The sequence below is a fragment of the Strongylocentrotus purpuratus genome, unplaced genomic scaffold (assembly GCF_000002235.5).
Source record: "Strongylocentrotus purpuratus isolate Spur 01 unplaced genomic scaffold, Spur_5.0 spur5_scaffold_7, whole genome shotgun sequence".
Classification (NCBI taxonomy): Eukaryota; Metazoa; Echinodermata; class Echinoidea; order Camarodonta; family Strongylocentrotidae; genus Strongylocentrotus; species Strongylocentrotus purpuratus.
This window is the reverse complement of record NW_022145613.1, coordinates 9,095,276-9,123,187: the sequence shown is the minus strand read 5'-3', so window position 1 is coordinate 9,123,187 and position 27,912 is coordinate 9,095,276. Positions and strand designations below refer to the sequence as shown.

Sequence of the window (27,912 nt, the reverse complement as noted above, 5' to 3'; positions counted from 1 at the left end):
CAAGAGTAGTCACACGCTATCATAGCTTAAATAGCCTATAGGTTCGTTGTTTCGCCGATCACGAGATCAACATTTTAGCGACGCCCTTACTCTGCTCTCGATTTATGAATCCCTTACTTTGCTCTCGATTTATGAATATTACGAATTCCCTCATTTGCCGGACGGACTGTCGTGTGCAACTGTAATATGGAATTTGTGGCAGGTATAACCATCGCCAGTTTGGTACTGGTACTTATTCTTTCATTGCCCTACATCTTGGGCGGGTTCCTTGGGCTGCGAGGAGTCACCAAAATGGTAAGAATTTAATGGAGACATGTTACAGCCTTAGAATTCGGTAGACAAATGAAAACGTATATGACAATGTGTCGAATCGTCGTGATCTTTTAGATCCCTTGTTGACCATACATTGCGAGACAAACAAATGTCCCTGGCGATATTATTTTCAATGTTTCATATATTTTACACATCCAGGGAAGTGTTACATGTAGGACAGAGATATCCATTTTATTATTGAGTAACCTCTAATTTCAATGTTGCTTTCGAGGCGGAATGGCTCAGCGTCAGTGGGTAACAGTGTCGTTACTAGGAGGACACGGGTTCGAAACCAAGTGAATTCACTATTGGTAAGGCATTGATCCTCATTACAAAGTCCCTCGGAGAATACTTAAAGCTGTCAATCTCCTGGTTGCTGAGTACATAGTCAGGGTCTTTCCATAAAGGTCGGATGTACATTACGACACATTAAATGGGCCACATCTTGTTTGATTTAAAACAGTTTTTTTTTTAAATTTTCCAATGGAGTAGCAAATGTAGCCAATAACTTAAAGGTAATACAAAGTTTTGGTATGGGGTCATGAATTTGGTTCAAATGAACATATAGGAGGCCTATGCGATCCTACAATATTTAATGATCGTTCTCGCGGTTGAAATCGAGTCTTAAGTTACGAAATTGTAAATAATAAACTCTTCATGTTGTATAGCTCCCTCTCAAGGTCAAGCTATAAAATAATTTTATTGACTAAAATCGACCAATTAGCTATTCCCGTTTGAAAATTATATATCACATCTACATATTGAGAGATTTTCATGGTCGTAGCTACCGTGAAACAGCCATATGCGCTATTTGAAATTAATCAAAATTTACTGGGAGCACCGGTAAATTTTTATATTCAATTTTTCTCGAAAGTAGAGGTGTTTTAGCAGAAGCGGATCTAGAGGGGGGGGGGGTTGGGGGGGTTGCAACCCCCCCAAAAAAAAAAATCCGGGGACCATTTTTTTAAAATCTTAAATCTTATCTTTTTTTTTAAACTTGTAATTTTATTTTATTCTATTTCTATGTATTTATTTCATTTATTATTATTATTATTATTATTATTATTATTATTATTATTATTATTATTATTATTATTATTATTATTATTATTATTATTATTATTATTATTATTATTATTATTATTATTATTATTATTATTATTATTATTATTATTATTTCTTTTTGGGGGGAGGGGGGGGGGGGTTGGGCGAACAAATGTCACAGAGTCCCTTGCCCCTCCCCCCCCCCCCCCCCCCCCCCATCAGCTTTTTTGAGGACACGGGCCACCGCCGAAGTGACAAGCTAGGCCAGCGTTGCCGATTCTCATCCCCAAAATCCCCACATTAAAAAAAAAAAAAAAATTGGGGGATTGTTGAAGTCTTTGGGGATGAAAAATAAATATTTGGGAATGAAAATAATATTGAGTTTTATGAAAAACGAATTTGGGGATTTTCTGTCAAAATTGGGCAACTTTGGGGATATTTTAAGTGTCGTTTGGGTGGGGATTTTGTGAAGATTTAACCTGGCAACTCACGCTGAGCTGGGCTGCTCATTTCCTGGATTACTTGTTCAAGTTGCTCACTTTTTTATCAGTCTGGTCTGAGTGTAGTGACAAGCAATATGGAAGCAAACAGGGCAAAGAAGTTGCGGCAATCCAGTCTCGCATCTTTTTTTACTGGAAGGTATGTTTGAATCATGCAAAAAAGTTGGCATACAGGGTAAATTACCATACATTTGGGTGTAATACGGACGTGTTCATGCACTGCTTTTTATGGTCTCCATTGTGTTAATAGATGCCAGGAAAACATCACTTACGGGGTTCAAATAAACACCCCCAAAAAAATCGGTTCGCCGCTTCGCGGCTCGTGGACGATGCTCCGCATCGTCATTATTGGTCAACCCCCCCCTTAGCAAAAAGCTAGATCCGCCCCTGTTTAGGGGCTAAATTTTCTATCAAAATTGTAAAGAATGACTATCCACCCAATTTTCAAAATTTCCCAAAACTTTGTATTACCTTTAAAGGTCGGGTGAAATCCAAATATAACTTGATTCCTCTTGATATACAGGGATGCATACATTATTCAAACATCTAAATATATTTCATAGATTTGCAAATATTCATTTTTTTAAAATTCAGACCTGCTAAGCTCCACCCTAAAAATATGCTCCAGAACTCATTCATCTTGCGACATCTGTCAATCATTAGTGAGCTAACAAGAGACAGTGGTATGGAACAGGGTTTTTATTCTATTTTTTCTTACTCGAGAAGTGTAAATCGTATGGTTAGGTAAATATGTGCAATGTATCTTTTACCCAAATTACGTTTAGAAACGCATATCTGGACGTCAGACACATCAGAGGAAACTAACTGGGAATGCGAATGGCGCCTTAAACTCTTCCCCGGAAGTTATCATCGTTGGGTCTGGCATTATGGGCTCTGTCATGGCAACCGTTTTGGCGCGAGATGGAAGAAAAGTGACCGTATTCGAAAGGGACATGAGGCAGCCAGATCGTATCGTTGGTGAGACCATACATCCAGGTGGCATCGAAACATTGGCCAAACTTGGACTGACTGGTAGGTTGCCAACAGTTATAAAATAAAATGTTTCAAAAAATTTAAAGAATAAATGATTTGCCGAAATATGTTGGATTTATGCTACCTTACATACATTTCAACATCTGTTTTGTGTTGCCTTATGCCTAGGTCATATAAACCGGGCCCCGTACGATTTTCCCTACCCGGCGGCTTGCCGTGGATTTAGAGACCGTACGGGAACCTTCCGATTTTCATTTCTACGGCATGTGTGGTCACATATTCTGCGGCGCCTGGGAGGTGTAGATCTATGTAGATCTTGTTTGTACTTGGTCAGAACTCAAATTCATTGATATGTTTAAAGTAAGAAATATACCAAATGAAATTATTTGGAAAAATAGTAACATTACCTTTAGGAACAAAATACTGTTTTATCGAGAATGGCAAGAGGCCGGTTTATTGAAAATTCATAATGTGTTTACAAATGGTATTTGGAATGATTCTACAATACTAAATACAAAAGTGAAAGCACAACAGCTCTTATTTGATTTTAAATATACAAAATTAAAGAAAGCATTTCCACAGTGTTGGTTGGATAGATTAAGCTATGAATTTGAACAAGAATGTGATATTTCGAATATGATAGAAGTAGAAACAGGGGATAAAGTAAATGTTTTTGTTATGAAAGTGAAAGGTTACTATCGTTTGTTATTACGTAAAAAGTCAAAAGAACCAAATATCATTTACTTTTGGAATTTCTTTTTAGATTTGGATAATGACTTTGTTTGGAAGGATGTATTTTTATTTAAATTAAAGCAAAATCGTAATAATAAAGTTAAACAATTTAATTTCAAGATGATTCATAATTATGTTTATTGCCTCAAAAGAAAACTTATATAAATGGCAAATTGTTAATAATAATTTATGCAACTCTTGTGGACAAGTTGACTCAACTTTTCATTTTATGTTATATTGCAAGGATGTGACTATGTTTTGGAAAATAATATGTAATTTGATATTTAATCTATTCCAAATAGAAATACAAATAGATCAGAAGATAATAGTTATAGGAAAGGATATTGGAAACAAGAAATATTCACTTCTGAATATTATTTTAGATTATGCGCAATATGCAATTTATAAATGTTACGTTAAGAAGATTGTTAATGGTTCTGTTTACTACCCACATACTTTGTTTTTTTAATTCAAGTCGTTGCTAAGATTATTTTTAAGATATGAATGTGTTAGCAAAGAAAATAATACTAAGCTGGAAGAATTGTTGAATATACTTTAATCTTTAGCCTATGTTATGTTTCACTCAATCATTGAGTTATTAATGTACAAATGTATTATTATTATGGATATTGAGGATAAGAGAAAAAAAAATCCCAAATGTCTGTTTTTACTCGCCGTACGGGCCCCGGAGTGTATATGTGAAAGCCCCATAAACGATTTCAACTTTACTATGTTTGGTATGTTTGTTTATGTTATCTACGAAGATTGTCTATCCGGTTTTGGAGCCAACAGACTGGATGGTATGGTGATTCATGATCCGAATACGAAGAAACCGTTGGATTTCCAATATCCACGAGACAAAACCGAACGAATCCGGGTTGGCTACAGTTTCCACTACGGTCGCTTTGTTATGAGTCTGCGAAAAGCTGCCATGGCGGAAAATAAGTGAGTGTAGGAGCAGGGCCCTGTTTCACAATTCTTTTAAAATCAATAATTAATGCTAAATCTAAATCTAATTCCACACTTTCAGTATAGTTTATAACAGTAATTGTAACTTGTTACTGATAAAAACAAATTCATGAAACAGGGCCCATGCAGGTTAAACAGCAAAGAAAACAACGATAACTGTATTCATAGCGCCTGAAGCATTGTGATTAATTTGTGAAAGTTGTTTATTTCACAATTATCATCATCATTATTATTATTATTGTCATTATTACTTTTGATCTTAGAGTAATTATTATAATTAGTATAATCATTAAAAAAAAACATTGTGTGAGAAGGGAAACCAAAGACTTTACTTTCTGAGAATGATGAAAAATAAGCGGACTTTTTTTTTTTTTTTTTTTTAAAGGGGGGCGGGGGGGATTCCAAAAAAAAAATCGCAACGACTCAGCCAGCCGAAAAGTCACTCAGTGGGGGGGGGGGGGGGGGGGGGGGGGGGGGGGGTAAGAGGACACTTTTTTTTTGGTCTCGAAATTTGAAAATTTGACATTTTCTTCCGTTGGTGGGGGGGGGGGTAAGGTCACCTTTTTTAGGTCAGCCATTGACATAATTTTTTTTTTTTTTTTTTTAATTAAAAAAAAAAAAACTCAAAGGGGGGGGGGGGGTTTCTCAAACAACATACACAAAACATACACATAAAAAAAACTCAAGGGGGGGGGGTTTAACCCCTCCCCCCTGCGTACGCGCCTGACCACAATGATATAACTGCAGTTATCTATCCACTTTGATTAACAATGATGGCGTTGATAATAATAATAACAATAGCAATAATGATCATTATTATTTGAATTTATAAATTGTTCTCACAAAGATTAATATATCAACGATGATTATATTCAATAGCCCGTTAAAAGTAGTGGAGAGATATTTTTAATCATCTAATCAGAAAGGAAGTTTAACAATTTTGGATGGCGTAAAAGTTATTTCTGTGAAATGACGAGATTTTTTTCTGTTTTGAAATTGTTTGCTTCACTGTTTTGCATGTTTCATATTATTTTACTCTGTTTTGGGGGTATTATTTTAATGCTGGTGGGAAGCATATTTCCACATTGTGGACGAAATAAATCAATATCAATCATCAGTATATGTGTTTCGTAATCCGGGTGTAGTAATTGGGTACTAGGTCAGAAGAACAATTCTGAAACACTCCACGTCATAATTTATTGTTCAGACCAGGAACCTGGGAGCGATGTTTTTTTTAAAATATTTTCTCCACTGATTGCTGATGATACAGAGATATGAGAAAATGCCCCAGCTTTTTTTGACACGAAAGACAAACGTCATCACATTTTTGGGCGGGTGCCTAAGTGACTCAAGAAATTAGTTGATTGGACTCCACCGCTGGAACGCCCCAGCTCCCCTGTTTAATACCAGTTACATAGTGCCGGAATACAGTGAATGAATTTTACAATTATTGTTATATGCTTATCATCTTTTAATATAAAGCTATATTCATATAACTTATCGATTTCACAAGACAAACTGCTCCAAAACTACCCAAAACAATAACAAAACTAACTCTTTAGGTGGAGATTTTTCTTTCATTTGTGCCGCTCCTAAGGTTTGGAATAACCTGCACTAGACATAAGAAAAGCCCCCATAATTATGGTACCCTCTTCAAAGGTTTTGTTGCATACGAATTTGTTTTGATAAGGTTATGAATAGCTTTTGGTTGTGTGTCCGTAAAGCAGCACTGTTTGGATTGTTTTGTTACAGCGCAGTAGAGTTTACTTATATGTAACCTGCGCAATATAAATTGATATAAGTATCATTATCATTCCTTCTCACCATCAATTTAGTGTGACATACATAGAGGCTACTGTGACCAATCTCCTCGAGGAGAAACATCGAATTGTAGGTGTAGAGTACAAGAACAAGGGTGAACAAACGATGAATGTGAGTTTGTTTGTTTGTTTTTTTTTTTTTTGTTGTTGTCCCCTTCCACATTTATTTCAAAATGATGTTCTTGGCCATTCAAAATATGATAAGAAAATACAATTATAGATATCAGTTACAAATTGAAGTTCACTTTTTTTTTTTAATATCACAGATTTAGTTGGCAAAATGAGTGTAGAAGAAATAAACAATCAGAAACACTTTGCAAAAAGTAAACACTTTTTCATAAATTTCTTTTTTTCCCAGATTTGTTTTAAATATATACTTTTCCATGTTATAATAACACTTTATCGCTGATATTATGTGTTAAAAAAATGGCAAACACTGTTTGCATTTGGCTTTATCTTTATCATTTTACTTTATCTGATTTCTTTATCTTATTGTATATATGTATTCTGTGTTATTTGACTTTCAAGACCTCGTTCTATAAATATTCGCGACTGATTCAAATCAATCGCAACTTGATATCAATCGCAACCCTGCACTAAAGAGACAGAATCGTGTAAATGTGCGATTGATTGGAGGACCAAGGGGCAGATCAAGCCGGCAAACGGCGAATAAGCGGGGGGGGGGGGGGGGGGGGGGGTAAGAGCACTTTTGGGGGGGGGAGGGGTCCAGTTTTTGAGGAATTTTTTTGCGCCGTTGAATAAGCGGGGGGAGGGGCGGGCCGGTAGAATCGGCCCGTGGATCCGCGCCTGGGAGGACCTGTGATCAATCTGGATCAATCGAAAATCTTCAAAAGACAGGGCTCAAGTATGAAATTAGAAGTGTATGACAAACAGGTTCACATTACAGAATAAAAGGGGAAAACAATTAGAGGGCGCCCTTGTAGGCTGTTACCTTGAAATCGCCGCTATATTTGATACCTTATGTGGTTATCGCTTGAACAGCAACCTTACAAAATCATGATATATATTTTTTTAATAATTAAAAACTTGACGGTACAGATTTATATGCTCCATCACGATACCTCAATTTACAGCCCCAACATGAATATTCAAAAATGATTTTCTTACAGACGCTCAAAGCTCCTCTGACCGTGATCGCTGATGGGGCTTTCTCTAATTTTCGCAAGCAGTTCTCGACGCTGAACGACGAGATATTGACCAAACCATCATCTTACTTTCTAGGAATGAGAATAAAGAAGACTTCCGACTTCAAGGACAATCATATAGAAGGATTCTGGTATTGGGTTGTAGAACAGATATTCATTTCAATATTCTTTGATTTACGTATTAGGAAACTGATACAATTTAAATATTTGTTGATTTATTTACGTATTTACATATTATGTTTGTTTCTTTACAGTGTAGCAATTTTGTCAATGACGAAATTGCTTTTATGTATAATAATTTAATCTCAATAATCTTTTTATCTATATTCGTAACGTGTGAGATAACTAAACCACTTTAATAAAAATGTTAAGCTTTCCCAGGTCCAGAAAAAAGTCTTAACTTGATTTATTAGTTTATAAATTTATTTACTTGCACCAAATGGACGTAAATGTGGTGGATCCGGAAATGTCGCGGACCCGGTTACTTGGATTTATAATCCGGTCGACCGCAACCTTGTAGAATTCAAATTCAAATTCAATTCATGTGTAATAATATAATTATGTATTGAATTTTAAATGGTAAAGTCGGACACTTTTGGATACATTAATTCACTTTTACTTTGCATGCTGGGTGAACTTGTTTGCGAGGTCCACTTCAATTTTTAGGCATTCAGGTTATGGCTTCGTGAAAAAAGTTTTGCTAAAGGATTTAGTAAATGACGTAGTGTAGGAATTAAAGGCAAGGGACCATTTAATAAAAGTGTTAGTAGATTAATTTATTGCAGATCTGTTGCAGAGGCCAATACACAAAATAATTTTTTTGTGAGATAATGAAAAACTGGGTGTCAAATTTGAAAGAACAATTTAAATCACAAATCATCTTTGTTAGATCAAAATCCGTTCAGAGACGGCTGAAATATCCATAAATATAACGATTTCTAATATTTATGTACAACCACAAATAGGCTATACGATAATTTGAACCAGCCGTTGAAAAAACGAATTAGCGCCTTTTACGTTGTATTTCAGCCATTGCGCAGGTTGGCCTTTTTGGTTATATTACACACAACCAGCCGGCCCGTATTTTTGAAAGTGGAACTAAATTGGTATGATCAAATTGGCTAAATTTCACACATTTTGGGGTCTAAAATTACCTTCATAGCAATTTTAGGTCCTAAAATGGCATTAGTAAGCTCATAGATAAGGATAAGAGCAATAAAAATGCACTTTAAAGGCACTTGCGGTCTGAAAACAGAACTCAACTATCCCTTTAAATGACGCAAATTAAAGTGATTGCGCGGAGAGTCAAATTGAAAGAAACAAATCATACGTGTGGCCTGCATTGAATTGAAATTCAATTGCGTGTTTTCACTGGTTCAAAATGATTGTAATGCTAGGGAAAACAATACCACACTGTTTAATGGTTAATTCTGAAATATTGTTTCAGGTGCAATTCTATTGCAGGAGTATCGTATCGGACCTGTCCCGAGACAGTCCGCTTACTGGCACTCTTCGGCACCAATAAACCACAGAACCTGCAGCAACTCGTCATGGAAACTATTGTACCTGAACTGCCAGGTTAGCAACAGTACATCCCAACAGTAATGATTTCAAACTACCGTCTTTGTCACAATCAAGGAATATATTTGTAACATAAACACACGCACCCACCCATAGAGAAAGAGAGAGAGAGAGAGAGAGAGAGAGAGAGAGATTTGGTTGGATTAGAGGTTCGCATCCATTTTTATATCAAAGTAAGAGTTCGCCGATTCCAGATTACGATTCATTTTTATCATTTGTATTGGGTACTCCACATTTACAATGGATATGCAAAGTACAGGTTTTCAAATTAAATGACAAATACTAACTTTCAAAAATGTTGACGTGTTTTGCCATATTGAGTAGCAATAACATGCTTTGATTTATGTTTCAGTTTGAGAAAAGAAATTGAAAATAAGGTTAGTCTTTCCTAAATTTACATTTACAGAGGTGTTGTGGTCTAGTGGATAGGTCAGCGGACTGTGAATCACCGGGTCTGCGATTAGAGTCTTGCCACGGCACAAATGTCCTTTGGCAAGACATTAATCTACATGTGCCACTCTCCACCCAGGTGTTTAATGGGTACCGGTGGAGGAATTCCTTGAATGATGTGAGCACCGAATTTAATTTAATTTTAATTTAATTTATTTCATTTCCAGGCAAGATGATAACATACAAAATATCACAAGGTTAACAAATGATAGAACATACTGTAAACATAATGATATTTAGCACCAGCCAATGCCTGAGGATCACCTAAAAGAATTTAAAAAAATTCTGTCGAGAGGCTCTCCACATTGGCTGGTGCATACATAAAACAAAATATAAAGATAAGGTCAACGAAAATACTGGACCGACATACTGAACGAAATTGGTAGCCTAGCAGAGTCGGGGTAATATTGAAGCGCCTTGAGCACCTTGCATGGTGGATAGCCATATAAATTCAATTTAATTATTATTCTTTACATTTTAGATCATTACAAGGAAGTGGTTGGACCAGCCTTGGAGGCGGGTTCCGTACGCCTCCGTCTCATTCCCGCCTACTACATCCCTTCTGCGCCTCTCCTGAAACCCGGCATCATGTTGCTAGGCGACGCTCTCAGCAGTCGTAGTGCCATCACAGGAAGCGGAATAACTTCAGGCCTGAAAGATATTCAACTCTGGACCGACATACTGAAGGAAATGGATTCGCTCGGTGAGTTGATCAAAGACGTCGATGTTGATGATTGGGGGACGTGGCAACATAAAAGTATATTGTTCTTTATTCTACTTTAGACATGCACAGAATGAAAACCACCGATATATCACAGTGCAAGGTTTATAATCTATATCTCATTATTTTTTATTTTGACTACCATTAACAAAGGCTTTCGAAAAATTACAATCATAGATGACGAAATCCGAAAATAATTAAGGATGTAAATATGGTATCGAGTCCTCGAAAGTCTTTGAGATTGTGTTCATTACCTTATTTCCTATGGTATCGATGACAGATGATGATGAAGCGATGGCCGAATCACTCAATTGGTTCCAGAAGAAGCGTCGTTCAAGCCACGCCCTCGCCATCAACGTCCTCGCTCAATGCATCCAGACAGTCCTCCTCTCAAAAGACCGTAAGATCAATTTAGAACTGTCATCATGTGTCTTATGCCTGTTGCACACGTGGCGTCACTTGCTTGACGCAGGCCTGCTGCGTCAGTGACTAGCATAGCCCTAAATACGCCATGTATGAATAATGTCGTAACAAAGTGAATGCAAAATAAAAAGTGCAAACATTGTTTTAAATAATACTGGCATAATTATAATTACCTTCACAGTGAAGATAAACGCAGGTATAACACAATCAAATGACAACCTCTTTTCAACGGGCTTTAGCTTCAATTTCAGTAGTTCATCTTAATAATGTTTAGGAGTTTGTTATTAACACACCGTTCATTAAATTAATGGTGAGCCCCTTTGCGTTGCATGTATACACCATGTTGTAACATCCTCAAATGATATTTTTTCATGTAATCATATTGATCTGGATTTGTTTTGGAGATTCTCATTCATATTATGTCCAACATATGGGATCGATGAGCCTTTTGGGCGAGAGATGGTTTTCAAAGGTGTCCACACATTTTACAACTTCCTATGATATTTCACTTATGTCCAAGATGAGGTTCTAAAATGTTACACTATATAGGAAGTTTCCTAATCAATCAAGGTCTTTTTTTTATGGAATAACGTAAATTTTCGGGAAAAGATGAAAACTAATCTCTGAGCTTGATTATAGTGTAGGAGCATATTATAGACAAAATATCCTTTAAAAAATAAGGCATTTGAAAATGCCCCCATCTTTGAAGAATGAGAGGAAATAGCTAAATTGATTGAACCAAACTTTCTTGCCACAAGTTTGTGTTATCCCAAGCATAATATTATACACATATTTTATTGTACCATTATCTTATCTTATCATTGTGATGATTCCAAACCTCACAGTATACCGTATACGCCAACATATATGATAAGCATTGACCCAGTTGTGGTAAACGTAACAGAAACTGAACACATAAAGATGTATATGGGACTACACAAACAAGTGGCATAAAATTGTGGTCCACATTTTTAAGCTGTTATATGTCATATTTTGAATATATGAAGGCATCTGATGAGCCATGATTTTCAGGGAACATGTTTTCTCTGATGTTCTTCCACACTTGCAAAATAACAGTGAAAACGCTCACAATTTTTTGTTTTATATTCACGTTTCAAGACAAAGTTGATCTATTTTGTATTGTATTTTTTGTCAGGGTACTTGTCAAAGTTTCGCCTTGGAGCCTTTCACTACGTCATGAGTGGTGGCGAATGCTTAGACGGACCCCTACGCATCTTCTCATGGTAAGCATCACGAATAGTATACAAATAGAACACAACAGTGAGGGCATAAGTAAGAATTACCCACACAAGGTACCTCAGTTTGGAACAGTCTAACACGCCCGAGGCGATATCCGAGGGTGTTTGGACCGTTTTGAAGGTACCGAGTGTGGGAAATTTTACTAATGCCCGAACAAAATAATGTGTATCATTTGTTTTATAATATTATGTTTTATTTGTTTAATAAAATGATGTTTTATAACATTACTTTATTAATGACCGGTCATTAGCATTTGATAATGACCAGTCATTATCAAAATTACGTGTTAGGCAAAATAAATGCCTGGTCATGTGTACGCTCTCAACCAATCATTTGATTAGGATCCACGTCATCATCTTATAAAACACGATCTGACAAGATTGCAAAAACCTTCGAAAAATAACCCCAGTCAACTTTGATAGTGTTGACCATAACCTGTGAGATTTGCGATCATGTAAATGACGTACAAAGGAATTCAAACCGAAAATCCTTTCTTTGTGATACGCAATAGGTGATTGAAATTGTTATTTTAAGAAATTAAAGTGAGATAATAAGTGCTTGTCAATCAGAATTCCCTTTTAATAACTGCATTCCTTTGGGGGACTAAAAACCCAAGATCCTTTTTTTTTGTCTTAATGGAAATGCAGGCATTCCGAGCATATTCTTGCATTACAGGCATCGGTCATTTTTTAACCCTCTTCAAACAGAATAGCATTAAATATGTACACTTTCTTTGTTTGCCTCTTATATTTTATCAGCATTGTACTTTTTACTACGAGAGAATCATATTGCAAATTATCGTAATTTAACCTAGATAATCGTAAGCTCACTTAGATTATGGTAATTTACGCAAATTATTGTCAGTTCGATCACCTCACCTCCCAACCAACAGCTTGGAACCTCGCCCCGGCTTGCTGCTCTATCACTTCCTGCGGGTTAATCTCTACACGGCTTATTACCTCCTCAAATCGGCACCGTGGTACGCCAAACCTCTTGCTCTGCTGGATGGGCCGCTGGTCTTCATTCGGTCATCCTTGATGTTCTTCTCCCTCTGGTTCGCTGAGAGCAAAGCCGTGAAAAATTAACGAACAAAATGAAGGACACTTAAAGCCCCACTGTCCTACTTGTAGCTACTTGCTCCCTCTGTATAGAAACCTCCCCAATCGGTGCCTGTTGGTTCCCCATGATCCTCTTTTTCTTATGTTAGTTGAGAGCTGAGTGAATGAGATAGCCACCTGTCAGTGACCTCGCTGTGTGGTCTAATCCCTTCTGGCCCAGTAGTATTGACGGTCTTTAATTTCAAACAAACGCGGTGACTACCAGTGGCGTATGTATAGGGGTGCAGAGGTGGCACTTGTGGGAAGGAGGAAAGGATGGAAATTATGATTATATTATAAACGCCCCCTATACGCATTGTAAATCTAACTAAAAATGAGGGACTTTCGGGTTTAAAATGCAGTTTCTTCCTTAAATTTAGTCGCTTTGCCCCCTCGCACAATGTTGCTTCGTGATCTCATAATTTTGTAACCCAATATAGGGTGCAGCTTTTAAATGGTTTAAGTGGCTCACAATTTCTTTATATATTGCTCCCTATCATTTCAGTTTCATTAGCCTTTAGTTGAATATTGCGTTCCTGATATATAATAGGATAAAACGTATAAAATAGCAATTACACAATAGCGTAATAAGTTATGGCACGGAGGGGGGGGGGGGGGGTCATTATTCGCCCCGAGTGCCATAATCTGTAGATACGCAACTGATGACAATATTCTAAGAATAATGTCTTATCGACAATATATTCCAACAGATATTTCATTTATGACCTTTGCTAGAGCATGTTTACATATTACATAATTATATTCGTATATTATATAACCTATTCCATTCGAGGGCCTTGTTGTACTGTAATCTTTTGATATATGGTATAGATATATTATGGTATCATAGCTTCATATCATATCATATCATATCTTCAATTCAATTCAACTCGGCAAATAACGATGTATTATACTCATCTTGCTTATATAAACACTGAACGTAAAGTTGACAGAATCTTCCATTGTTTCTGTCTTATCTTGTCTTTTTTAGTGTACGTTAACTATGATTAGACCATTTTGTAATACATTTACATAATGATGTTTAATGTTTTATGGTGTTGCTGAATATATCTTTAGAAAAAAGGGTGAGAGAAGATTGAGAGGGGGGTAGTGAAAGAGAGAGAGAGAGAAAGGGAGAGAGAGGAGGAGAGAACATGGAGAAATAAAGAAGAAAAAGAAGGCCGATTGAAAAGAAAATGACACTCCCCTCAAGGCGATTTTTAGCATCGTCATGATGATAAATGGCGATCATTATGATGCGGAGGAGATGGTAGTGATGATGATGATGATAAAGATAAAGATTGGTATACGCGTAAAGACCAAAACGACCCTTCCTACCTCTCCCTCTCTCTCTCTCTCTCTCTCTCTCTCTCTCTCTCTCTCGATTACCTTGTTCAATCACATGTCATGCACAAAGTAATATAAGTGACCCTCCTCTGCATACAGTGACCACCTCAAACGAAGTGCTCCCTAAATAGCTTCACCCAACCTCACGCCACACCTACCTGCAAAAACACACATTTCGATAGCGACGCTCTCACACTATCCTGCTCATGATGAACCAAACACTACATAAAATAACGCAAGAGAGCTTTACTTTTCTATATTTGGTGTCTACATACAATTATCTTCATATTTTATTCATCGTTTTCGTTTTCACAATAATAAATAATACACAATATGAAATCGGTTGCTTAGACGAAATGCAAATCAAACATTTGTTGGCTTCTTTTTACAAAAATAAACGAGGAAGCAAATATTACTCTTTTTATTTATTGCTTGTCAATAACGCAAAGAGGTAAACATTTTAAGTTTACTGTTTTCCTGCCTATAACCATGCATTCGTTCGCGAAAAACAATTAAACCTGTATAGATGATTGATCGTAGCTTTCTTATACAATGTAATTAATAAGCTATTTACACAATAAGTTAAGAGATGAATAAATTATTAAATAATGAGGTAATAGTCGGGGAACGCCGACCATATACGTATAATTGTCTTTCATCTACATAAATATGATCTCGAGTTACACTTTTTTAAATTAAATAGCATAACATTCAATTACAGCGAAATATTGTGTTACAATCATTGGTCAATAAATAAATCTACAATAAAACCACTTTGCAAAGTTGCTTTTCGGTGCAATCGATCAAAGTTCGCAAGTCTAAACTGTTCGAGAAGAAAAATTATGAAGAAAAAGAGGCTACTTTTAATCTGTACTGTCAACTTAAAGGCTTTTCATGAACATCTTTGTGGAGAGCAAATGAAATTGAAAATAATTGGCCACTCTGGTTCACCTTCTTTTCTTCTGATTGGGGGGGGGGGGGGGGTGGCTGTAAATTATCGGACATGCCAAATCCTTAAAGACTTCATTTCGAAACACATATATATATATTTCATAATTAGTTGTGGAGAACATGAAAGTTGGTGGTGAAAGATGATTTACCCCGGGAGCAAATTGACAGAAATAGTTGCTCTCAAGAAAATGGGCCATTCAATATGAGAAAAAATTGTCCAATCAAAATTCAAAATTAAGATATTTGAGAATATCTGAACTTATATTGAAATATCAGGATTATCTTTCTAACATGAGAATCTAGAGAAAAAATATTCCTCCTAGATTTGAAAAAAACAAGAGATGAAAATCACATATTTCGCTGATGAACATCGGCTTTAGAATACCTACACTACAGAGATCGCTGATGCAAACCGCGATGTCAAATCAATGACTTCTGATTGTCAAGTTCCTTGTAATAAAATAGGCCAATACCCATAATTGTCTTCTACTTTTCAGAGTAAGCATTTCTGAGGTACCATCTACTCATCTAATAAATTATAAACAATATATTACGAAATCTATTTTCTACATGGAATTATAAGAAACGAAGCAAATAACTTAATCAAAATTGGAATGTTTTAGTGACACACATATATTTTGTATATCGCCAGACACTGTGAGAGCATGGCGATACTGGAATGTTTTTCTTGTTTCCATCACTGACTTTAGATTTAGATAATATTGCGTAAAGGTCTCATCAACGGCCAAACAAAGTAATATACACGCAGTTATTGCAATGCTTAACGTAATGATGCAATTCGAAAATCATGCAAGGTACATGTAGCTAAACAAAATAACGAAATGGCAAATTCAATGATGATTCCTTAAACGAAGCACATAAATAATGACAAAATGCAAATTAGGAAGGTTAACTACCCAATGGTATGCCTACGAAGGGTTGAAAATATTTAAGAGAACAGTATTCAATGCATTTGATATTCGATATAAAACAGCAACAGATCAAGGTGAATTTTGAATGATTCAATGAGATACATTTTTTTTGATTGACACATGAATAGACATCAATATACATCTGCCGGATAATTCCGACAATGACACGTGAAGTTAAAGGTCCATAATATTAGGGCATTGCATTTTAAAAGTACAATTTAATACTTTTTTTCTAGAAATGAAAGAGAATATCAAAAGATTCATTAATCACTGGAGAACCAAATCTCCCTTATCGTGCAAAGCACAATCTATGGGCACACCTTTTCTTTGGTGAGTATCGAATGTCTTTAGTATGCCATTTCGCTTCCCCAAGGGCGGTATGGCTTGGACACCAGGGCAGTGTGTGGGTTGAGGGATGTGCTGGTAGGACTTCCGGTGTAGCCGTTGGGGGAGAGGACAGGCAACGAATTGTAGGGCACCGAATACTGGCTGTGGATAGGCAGAGATGGTGCTATCTGCGTCGATAGCTGGCTACTCTGACTGTTTCCGATGGGGGCCGACGATACGACACCGGTCGGAGGTACCGGCATGGGTAGTCTTCCGTGACAGGAGGTCTGCAGTTGCGTTTCCGCGTGGCTCGTGCTGGTGATCATAGGAAGCATCTGGCGTGAGTTCTCACTGACGGATGTAGCGGCTGGAGGAAGGCTGGATTGGTGGTGCTCCGACGTCGCGCCGCCGCCACCGCCAGGGTTGTGCTGGGGACCACTGTGCGGTGGAGGCGGCAACGCCGGAGTCTGCGAATGTGTGTGTGCTGGGAACTGGGAGTGACCGGAGACGGTGTAGTGCTGTCGGGTCTGGAACTCACGCTGGGCCACATAGCACTGAAGATGGGACATGAGCCGAAGCCTCAGGGGATCCTGAATGTCCATTCCTTCTACGGTGACGAGGTACCTTGCTACTTCAGAGGCACATTCTCTGAAGCCCAGCACACGGTAGTCCATGGCGTACGCATGGGCCTCACCATACGGATGAAACGATCCATCAATTCCTGTGTGCAAGAGAGTGAAACCGTGTTAATGGATGCTTTCTTGTATCCATACATTTTTGTATGATATTATATGATATTCCCTTCATGTCAAGCCCAAACTACAAACAAATGAGTAAAGAAACGAAAAAAAACGTTTTCATCCAATTAATATTGTTTTCCGAACTGGAATAAAGAACCATCCAAATTTAGAACCTTTAATTTACGTAAAAACCGTGAAAACGTTATTCACTGAATAACCAAACCATGATAGAATCATGATGCTCGTTTGTGTGATTATCAAAAATACAATACATTTGGCCGACATAAAATAAACTAAAGGATAAAAAGTTTAACATTTTGCATCAGATGGAACAACAACATCTCTATACACTATGGTTGTGTGTAATTTTGCACCCCAAAATGAACAAAGATGCAAGTTTGTATGGGGTGTAAAGTTTTGCACCCAGCAAAAGGCCTACAGCTTTGCACCCTGGTGTGAAGTTGAAACTCTGTACCCCGAAATTTTGCTACAGGTGCTTATAAAGTGCAAGTTCGTGCGTCATCTTCTTAGCATGTATATCGGTACTCCTTTGTTCGCGTTTACTGAAAGCAAGATACCATGGAATAATTTCTAATTCTAGAAGATTAAGTAGTAATTACCTTTGGCATGGAGGTATTTCAGATGGTCGACGGTCATCTGGAGGATCTCAGCCTTCTCCAGCTTGGCAGAGCCCTGGAGTAAAGATACAAGCAAGATGGAAGATGGTTATCACCACAATACTGTTAGGATACAACCCATTTGATAGATCGAAAGTTTAATTCATTGACTATTGGGTTGACGAGAGCTTCGAATAACGAATTGGTGATGAAGAGCTCACAAGGAATGATCGAAGAGCTACGGTATTGACGTATGGTAAATCTGGAATACTCAGGCAACCTATAATGAACGGGCTTTTGCATGAGCTCTTGAAGAAACTTTTCACCACTTCCTTTCACATATGCTCCAGGCAGACTTTGCAAACAACAATGAGAAAGGACAGGAAGATAAACGAGGATGAATATATTTGAAGAACTTTCATGTTTTAATTACTTCTCACTATTAACACAGTTAACTATATACGAGTTTGACTGACTCTTGAATCTTACATTGTCTTGGTGGTATATAGACTATTCTTTCTTCCATTGCTCTCACAGTGAGAAAACAAGAAAAGAGAGTGTTTCTGAAATCAGTCTACAATACTATCTTGGCAATATTTCATCCCTGTTCAATCACATTTTTGTTGAGATGTACAATAGGAAGGGGACTTCGTTCCTTTTTACAATCCAAGACCATTAATGTGACTCGAGGTTGGAAAGAAGCTCCATATCTCCTAACTTAAGCCCCGTTACTTAAGCATACAAACACACCCATGTTAGCAATCGGATTAAGGGGTACATTTAAAACGGTCCATAATGAACACTTACAGGTCTTTGGTATTATTGAATGTATCTGTATGTCTATAAGAATGTGAATATAATGGCTAAAGCCCTTCTTGAAGACATCGCGGATGGAGAACTGTAACACTTTTCTAAAAGAGTAAAACCTTAAGATGTATCGCATTGTCTTGTTTGGGTAGAGGGATGATATCAGTTCCATGTTTTCCTTGCGTCATGTGTAACATGCCGTTACATAAATGTTCTTGCGAAGGGCTTAAACTATCCACTATGGTTTCTCTTGTCGATTTAAAACAACTTAATCCCCTTTTATGTCATCTTCTTCGAAGAGAAGCCGAGTCGAAAAGATTTAGGAGGTAGAGATTCAGGCCTACATGATCTCTAAAACACAAACATATTTCTTTCCCGCACAATGATAGCTTACTAGACAGATTATAACGGTGTCCTGAAGTACGCATTAAGCCACTCGTGCCTAACAATCAGTTGTTCAAATAATCTTTACTGTCTAGGTTTATTGATGAACACTTTAATTAGTATCCCACTGGAAAGTTTAAATAGTCAGATATATTTTCAAATGAAAGAATATGCGATCTCATTAAACTAGCATATTATTATGTGTCCATTCTCCTTTTTTTTTCCTTTTTTGCCGTTGCAAAGAACCTGCTGAACAGCCGACGACCTGACCCGCCACACTCCCCCCACACCATGCCCAGTGGGCCGAGACAAAGAGACCTCAGCACGCGCCAAAACTCCACTATGCAAACAAGGCCACGAGAATCTCGCGTGTCCTCAATTAAAAAACACAAAAATCCCCTTTTCAATAGATTTTTTTTTCCTTTTCTCTATAGTAAGGTGGCTCCTCTTTATTCCTCTTTTCGCCGGAAGTCAGGTGAAACGACACACATAATTCATTTTTGGGTGACACATGGGTGCATTTATACACTGCCATTGTGAATTTATGCTACCATTGTGAATGCTCTCTCTCTCCTCGTGTTCATTCATATATTGACCGAGATTATTTATCATTGCGTCTACACAAGAACCTTGCTAATTCATGTGCAACAGTTGTTTGCGCTAAACATGGAGGGCAAAGTATGCTAAAGTTAATCTATTTCTTCTTGTTGATATCTAAGCATCAGTATGCGAGACGAATAAGCATTATTGTTTTGAAAGTTGGACAAGTTCTATACTTTTATTTATACGAATGTAATATATTTTCTGTTTGTGCAATTTGTTCTGACAAAATACCACAATTGATTACTAGAAACATCTGTCTTGGGTAATTACCTGAAAATCCTAAAGTAATACAACTTTACTTTACAGATACTAGTAACAGAACAAGTTCGGGCATTTTGAGATCCAATTGCCCATACCTGAAACTCAAATCGACCAACGAAGGTCACCAGCATCCAAATCTCTTTTTACACCCCAAACCGCGGCCATTGTTAACACACCACCTCAAAACGCGAACAATATCGTATGTATTTTTTTCCTTCTTCTCTTCTTTTTGCTCGTTAGGCCCCTTATTTCACCATATCTTCAACACCTGCGCACGCTCGCCCGAAAAGAAAACAGAAGAATAGACTCAGAAGTAGATAAAAGAAATCTCAAATACAAGAAAATAGGATAGACTCGCTCGTGCCTTTCGCGTGTCCTTTGTGTATCGGATTGTGGTAAGGTATTTTCTTTCTCTCTCTCTCTCTCTCTCCGCAAACTTTTCGAAAAATCTTTTACAAAGTCTCAAGTTTATCCTGTGGTCATACAGTATTTGGAGAAAGAAAATGAAGAGAAAAGAAAGAAAAAGAAAGACCATTTATTTTCTTCCAATCGCAACCACAATAATACTCGGTTAAAACATAACAGGGATGGGTTCTATGACGTTGTATAGAGAGGGTTGGTACATCAGCGCGTGGATGAAAATTAGTGGCTTATTTCTTTTTAAAGAAAAGAACAAGCCCTTATGAGCTCTTTGTTGGAGGTTTTGTAAGCTGGTACGATTTACCTCCAGGGCAAGATTTGCATTAAGGAGAAAGGAGACGAAATATTGTGCCTTAGATTCAGTTTTGAAGGGCGAGGGTATGATTCGTATCAAACTGAAAGGAAAATGATGGAGCGTTTACAGTAAAAACTGATGTGCCATGTGTACTTTGGAAACTCCTTTTCGATAAAATCTTTAATCTTTTAAAAATATGAGCGTTAAAAAATTACTAAAATCATGTATGGCACGATAAGCAAGTAAACTATAAAAAAAACACCCTCATATTTGCCTTAATTAAAAAATCAATCTCATAAAGAGACGATCGTCCAAAGTGTGTATTTTCGATTTGAGTGTCTTGAATAAGCAAACATCTTTCAAAAGCTTCTTGATATTTTTACACGTAAAAAGACGTATGCTTGTGATCAATGCTTAAGTGCATATTATCATATCTTCTCTGCGTTTTGTTCCATCCCTTTCATCTTCTTCTTTGAATTGAATGCCGATTACAAGCACAGCTGCAGGTGGCATGATTATTATTTACACACAAAGATATGACACATCACCTAACAAAAGTGACACTCCCCTGTCCATCTACATATACATGTACCTAGGGTACCCCGGTCATCCCTCTCCTGCCACCCTAAGTCGTCGTTTGGAAATGACATGGTTCCAGTTTTGCTCCGGAATTCGATCAGATAAAAATGAAAGAATATTTTTGACATTGACTATTCATAGACCCTAACGTATTTTTATTCAATGAATGACCAAACCATGATAGAATCATGATGCTCGTTCGTGAGATGTCCCCTAACGGTCATACACATAACTGATCATTACAATAAAATACCAATACTTGAAGTGATTATGTAGAGAAATTTCCAAGGGCCTGTTTCACTTCGTTGGTAAATTTATTAAAAAAACGAGGGTATAGGGATGCTTTTGTGCTATATTTGATTCGTAGTTTTATTCTCGCTCTCTCCCTCTCACGCATTCACCCCGTCTCGTATTATTTTATGAATGGAATAATTGACTGGCATTGTTACGCCCCAAGTACGTCGAGGTCATAACCTTATCTCGAAAACAACCACCCCACCTGCCATTCGCTGCTGAACCCTTTCGTCAACCTGGATACGTTTGATCCGATGGTGGTGCGTGTTAGCATAGTGGAAGCATCGAAAATTACAAGAAGCTTTTAGATATCCAGGTTATCAATTGATATCAGACTAAGCAATACATCATCCCCAGATATTTCAAATTTATTGTGCAAATAGCAACGCATCATAATGCATGGCAAGACAGACCTAGGTTAGTTAAGTGGTCCTCATCTTAAAATGCTTTCTCTTGGATAGACCCCCCCCCCCTCCTTTTTTGTAAACAACAAGTTAAACTAAAATTAAGAAGAATTCATAACTTGTTAGCTCATGTTTGGCGACATATACACATATGAGTATGTTCGATTGAGTTAGATACCGGCTAGTCATCACCACCAAGGGGCAAGTTTGGTAGCGATTGCTGTCATCTCAATCTTAAAGGTAAAGACCAGTATTGGAAACGCCCCAATTTCAAAAAATGAAATGGAAGCTCTCATTACCAATCATGTGAAAGAATATGTTTTGACTAATACATGATGATAACAAATTTGCTGGGAAACCGCCTACTAATTCATATATTGGTAAATTTGTTTCTCTCATGGTCTGTGAGAGATATAGGGTAGTCCCATATACATCTTTCTGTGTATAGTGCTTGTAACTTTACGAAGAATGGGCCAAATTTCTTATCATTTTGATGATTCCAGAACCTTGCAGATGCTAAATGCTAGATGATCAACCTTTTCTGATCGATTCCACAACGTTTCGTTCACAATGCAATCGCATGACTATAACTGGTCTTTACCTTTAACAAAAGTAGACCTACAGTTTCTAAGGTTGAATTCCACAGTGGAATCATACCTAATTAGTTTTGGAGATTGGTATTAATGTTGTGACCCAACACTTGCTCCGGTGAAATTTGCTCCAAACTTTGTTTCGTCACTCTATAGGTTATAGTTAGACTTGCATTTGTTAGGGTTATGGTTAAGTATATCGCCGGGTCAAATGCTACTGAAGGATCTTGACAACTGAACAGAGTATTGTCGTCGAAGCCGGAATCACATCTCAATACTTCTTTATATAGGTATTATTGTGTTTGAGAAAATGTTTACATACCTGCTTTTCAAAGGCTGCTGGTACAAGACGTCTGAGCTCGGTAAGGGAGTTGTTAATGCGGTCTCGTCTTCTCTTTTCGATGATCTATTAAGTTTTTAAGGATTTGGGAAAGAAGATAAGGAGGTGGAAGGTAAAGAGATGGACATGATGTAATGAAGATGGGATAGATAGGTAAAGCAAGAAATAGATGCAAGGGAGGGAGGAAAGAGACAGAAAAAAGATTGGGGTGGCGAAAGAAGAAGGAAAAAATGAAATTAATGAATGATCATTCATATAAATTAAAAAACTAAGAAATTCTTAATTAGAATCAATGGATGGATTGCAAGATTGTCCTATCATTTTTAAAGTTTCAACACAAAACTGTTAAAACTTAAGGAAACATGACAAAAGGCACGTCCAAAATAGATTAAAAATTAATTACACTTAAAAGAATAGGATTTTTGCAATTTTCTTTGTTGAGTATTCGAATCGATTGACGTCAACAGACAGTTCATATATCTTCTGTTATCAAGAATACCCCTCTTCAGTTATCTTCGTTATCGAAATAATGTACTTCTCGTATCATTATGACGCAATTAATAGACCAATACTTCCTTTGTCTTCTCGAAAATCATCACAAGCCTTTGTTGTAGAGTGGCTCTTAAACTGCTTAAAGTGTCCGATCCTTGTATAAGTTCAATATAGTGGCACTTAAAGATAAATGTTTCAATTTCTTTTGTAATGACACTATTTATCATTCCCCGAACTCTAACTGAGCGCAATTTTTCTCACCATAATACAAGACAATACAATCTCGCTTTGAGTACACAAACAATGTAGGCCATTTATATGAATTACACAAAAGACTTCTTTACGTTATCAATACAGAGTCAAGTCGACGTGATAAGGATGTGGATTTGTAAACAAATAGAAAAAGCGTTAGCTTTTTGGAGTTGATTTGCCCAGCTGCGAATAGCTGACGTGTATATAGTATTCTCTTTTCATTCAGAAAAAAAAGGCAGCAACTCAAATAACGCAGTAATCGGAAAGTTCGAATGAGGGCCACTTATGGAACACTTGAGATTGTGGGGGTTGAATAAAGTAGAGGAAAATTGACAAAGGGTCCCCGCTTGAACTGAAGATATGAGCGATAATAGGCAGAAATCAAACAATATTTGTCTGGGGAATTCTCTCCACGCGCGCTAATTCAAAAGAGTAACTGCAAGGCGGAGAGTTATTTGAACTGCAGGCCATTTACTGGTGACCGTTTGCCTCTTGAAATGACCAATAATTTATCATCATTAAGGGAGAAAGAACTCCTGCTATAGTCAAGAAAGCTATATTCTTCATAATCACCCTGTAGATTTATTGCTGCAGGCTTCAGTTGTCATGACAACGCATGATCTAACCTATTCATTATTAAAATGAATAATTAAATGCATCCACGCTTGTCGGTAAGTATGACGCATATTACAATATTCATGGCAATATGATCATTAATATTTTGGTAAAAATTTGATGCCATCATCATCACTCGATAGAAATCATGTCATTTTACAACCAATACTGTTATTTTCTTTAACAAAAAATTACACACTCTTTGCTTAATTTCCAAGATAAAATTGTGATGTCATTTTGTTCTCGTGCTACTTTTCATGTAGATTAAGAAGCATATTGTGTCATATTGTGTCGTATCAAAAATAAGTTTGAATGTCTGAATTAGCAAAGATGTCACCGAAAACGCAATATATTTAAATGAAAAATCAATTAGTGCATGTGTATCTGATTCGAGAATATATAACGAATACAAATATTGAGATTAGTCTATAATTTAGAGATAAACGGACATATATCTAACGAAAATAGCGTGACAAACTTTCTGGCAAAATGGTCTTCATTTATAATTCCTTTTAAATATTTAAAGATATAGTGAACGAATCCTAAGCATTTCTGTGGGGATACGATCAATTTGAGCTTATATCATTTGAAATTCAATCAACATTAATATTTCCCTGTTGTACCTGTTCAACAGCCTAACACATATACACCAATCCAAGACAACTATACCTTTATACAAACTACATTCGTAAAATGCAATCAAGCAAATATTGCAACAAACGTACTCTTTATTTGTAACCCTTTTTTTTTTCTTCATCGGAAACACAATTGCCTACTGTGACTGGATTCCTGTACACCATGCATGCTGTGTTATCAGGTGGAACGTCAAATGAAACATTAAAGCTCACCCCTCCAAAAAAATGACAAATGTTTGAATAAGAAATCGCGCGTTTTCTTCGCACCATGATTACTGCATTATCTGCGTTTTGTATTTGGATGGATGGGAACAAAAGTCATTTGAGTGAATTAAGCGCCCTAGACGCGGGCCGTGCACGTGGCGGCTTTTAATGCAAGTGATGACATAGCGTTCGGTTCACCGAGTATCCTCGCCATTATGAGCTTTGCACTGATCCACTTCGTTCCACCTCATTTTGTAAGCCCGTCCCAGTTATGTCATGGGGCTGAGAGGATAATATCATGTTGTACGTTTATGATAATATCAATATCAAGTGCCAGTATTTCTCAATAACGATAAGGATAATACTAATGACATAATGATGAAGCTGCACTGGAATGGTATTCTGAGACGAATTTGCCCCTTTGAATGTGTACTTTGTGATACTGACTCAGATCTTTTATTTTATTGTTTACCATTCCATTGTCAATTAATCGAATTTCAATAATTAGGCCCGTTATAAAATAAATCAATTACATAAACTACAGGTGTGGCATTTTACAATACCGTATCTATATAGCATTGTGAAGACAATGTACATAAGCCTCTAGGGTTTTAAAGTGCGCCCCTAGGAAAATATAAGTACAATTTGCAACGAGTCTACAGCTCGTGGGGTTGTCCATATAAGCTACCACCTCATCTCGTTATCAGAATACGCCTCTTTATTTGGTGTAGAATAGTTCCCATTTGCATCTCATCCTTGGAATATTTAATTCATTGTTTGATGAATTAATATAGCAATCTGGTAATTGCATTTCGTCATACCCGTCATTCCTGACTGCCTATTTCTGTTACATATTAAACACTGATACGAATTTGGGGGCCAATACTCATGACTCAGAATCTCAGAGCAATTAAGCAAGACGATGACGCATATTTTGGGATAAAAGACACCAATTCACAAATTTTAAAGCAAATATTATCAAGTTTATAATTCAGCTATAAGTAAAACAAAATCTATATACTTTTTTCAAAGAATATTTTTAAATGACAAAACTTACCCCACGGCGCTTCTTTCTTGCACTCACTGGGCATGATTGGCTCGGTGATCTATGGAGAAAAAAGGAAAGACAGAAATTTAAAAATATAAAAAAATAAATCAAATGTTGAATCAGATGATAAAGAACACAGTAATATTCAGCAACATCATTTACAATAGACTACCAAATTCGTCACGGTGATCACTTTTAGCTGTAAAGTGAAATGGCAAGGAAAAAGTGTAATGAATGTATAAATTTTAATCAAATATTTTGTAACAGATTGATTAAGAAAGAACACAAATTTGTGTATACATACTACTATTGGAAACCCAATTTCATATTCTTTGACACATCATTTGGAAACCAAAGTTGATAAGACATAGCAAAGCCGTAATAAAAAAAAAATCATTATTAGTTTCAAAATTAACATTCACCTGTTCAAGGTTCTTTCTTGTTTTTGTTTTCTTCAATAGTGATATATAAAAAATATTTATTAAAAAATGATCTTACCCTTTCATGGTCTCGTCAAATAATTCGTCACTTTCTGATTCACTCATTGTCCTTTTCATGTCCCAGTGACCAACTGATAGCTTCATGCGACAGGCTTTCCGTCAATAAGTAACCAGGTAAATTGCACGATTGTTAAAATGTTGTGCACCAAAAGTCTGGCACCCACTCCACTACTCGACAGGTGTTGTAAGGTGTTCTGTCACGAAAGATATTGCTCCAAATTACAGATTTTTAGACGATAGCACACCGTAGAAATTAAAAATTGAAACTTGTTGATTGCCGAAAACTAACTGTTGCAGTTGAGAAAAGAATTGGGCTCGCTGACTGTCTCTGTGTTTTTGAAGAGTGGAAGGTTTTGATGAAGTTTCTTGAAGTGTCAAGTAAGCGTGTGGTCCGCTTGTCGAAGTTTAGCTGTCAACTGTTTGACAAGTTATCTGCGCTCGCAGTCAAATACTACTTCTCAGTGGGGGGAGCTAGGGAGTGTGCCTGAACAGCCCTCGGGGGTCTAATGCGCCTGTGATTGGTTGAAAATGGCTAATATAAGTTTCCTCTACGCGTGCCTTACGTGGGGTTTTGCACACGCCCAGGCCGTCGCACCGAACTGCCGTTTGTCGCGTGCTGCGATTGGCTGCCTACTCGCACGCCGGCGGCACGTCATTGGCCGGTAAGCCCCCCTGTCGCGTGTTGGGGAATAAAAGAAACGTGCGGCACGGCGTGTGATTGGCAGGTTACACGTGGGTCTTGTCAACAGAAGGGCGTGGCCTAGAGTGCCTTTCTTCTCATTGGCTTACAAACAATCTGACAAGAATAATATTGCGATATGCGACTAAAATGAAAGGATTTCTTTTTTTGTGTGTGTGCGTACCCATACCGTAACTTGCACTCCATTGCTGTATTGTCAGAATAGTAATATTGCCAAATCTCATTTACACATAACATAAATCATTGGGAGATTTCTTAGTTGAGAGGTATGATTATCAATGCCTATGCTCGGTATACCTTATTATTTGAACAAAGGATACGCGGAAAATGAATCATAATGTATTCAAATGAGTATTGGTAATAGGCATATTCATAGTAAATACTTGCCTCCTAAAATAATGATAAATACGAAACGATATTGTTTTCATGGAAAATTTACCACTTTTATTTCAATGATTTTCCATTTTGCCGTATGCATCTTTGTGACATGATTTAATTTTGGATAAA

The 27,912-nt window shown here is 37.0% G+C and overlaps 2 protein-coding genes across 2 annotated transcripts; one reads left to right on the top strand and one right to left on the bottom strand.

The window, feature by feature from the left end:
* Positions 1–61: 61 nt before the first annotated feature.
* LOC763532 (squalene monooxygenase-like) lies at positions 62–13,121 on the top strand. The gene is made up of 10 exons (XM_030974988.1): positions 62–294; positions 2,642–2,888; positions 4,346–4,526; positions 6,386–6,482; positions 7,501–7,667; positions 8,984–9,114; positions 10,049–10,270; positions 10,569–10,688; positions 11,868–11,955; positions 12,864–13,121. Exons 1-10 carry the CDS (start codon positions 187–189, stop codon positions 13,054–13,056), a joined length of 1,554 nt encoding a protein of 517 aa, XP_030830848.1. The 5' UTR covers positions 62–186; the 3' UTR covers positions 13,057–13,121.
* Positions 13,122–14,674: 1,553 nt separating this feature from the next.
* Positions 14,675–27,225, bottom strand: LOC578414 (hairy/enhancer-of-split related with YRPW motif protein 1). Its single transcript, XM_778583.5, has 5 exons — positions 26,704–27,225; positions 26,215–26,263; positions 22,942–23,025; positions 17,986–18,058; positions 14,675–17,346 (listed from the first exon to the last, which is right to left on the bottom strand). The coding sequence occupies exons 1-5, from the start codon at positions 26,787–26,789 to the stop codon at positions 16,646–16,648; spliced, it is 993 nt and encodes a 330-aa protein (XP_783676.2). The 5' UTR covers positions 26,790–27,225; the 3' UTR covers positions 14,675–16,645.
* Positions 27,226–27,912: the final 687 nt, after the last annotated feature.

Coding starts and splice junctions, on each gene's coding strand:
- LOC578414 (XM_778583.5), bottom strand. CDS start 26,789: ATGAAGCTATCAGTTGGTCACTGGGACATGAAAAGGACAATGAGTGAA. Junction 23,026..26,214: donor CAAGAAAGAAGCGCCGTGGG/GTAAGTTTTGTC, acceptor AAAACTTAATAG/ATCATCGAAAAGAGAAGACG. Junction 17,347..17,985: donor GAAATACCTCCATGCCAAAG/GTAATTACTACT, acceptor TCTTGCACACAG/GAATTGATGGATCGTTTCAT.
- LOC763532 (XM_030974988.1), top strand. CDS start 187: ATGGAATTTGTGGCAGGTATAACCATCGCCAGTTTGGTACTGGTACTT. Junction 7,668..8,983: donor AATCATATAGAAGGATTCTG/GTATTGGGTTGT, acceptor ATATTGTTTCAG/GTGCAATTCTATTGCAGGAG. Junction 11,956..12,863: donor CCCCTACGCATCTTCTCATG/GTAAGCATCACG, acceptor CCCAACCAACAG/CTTGGAACCTCGCCCCGGCT.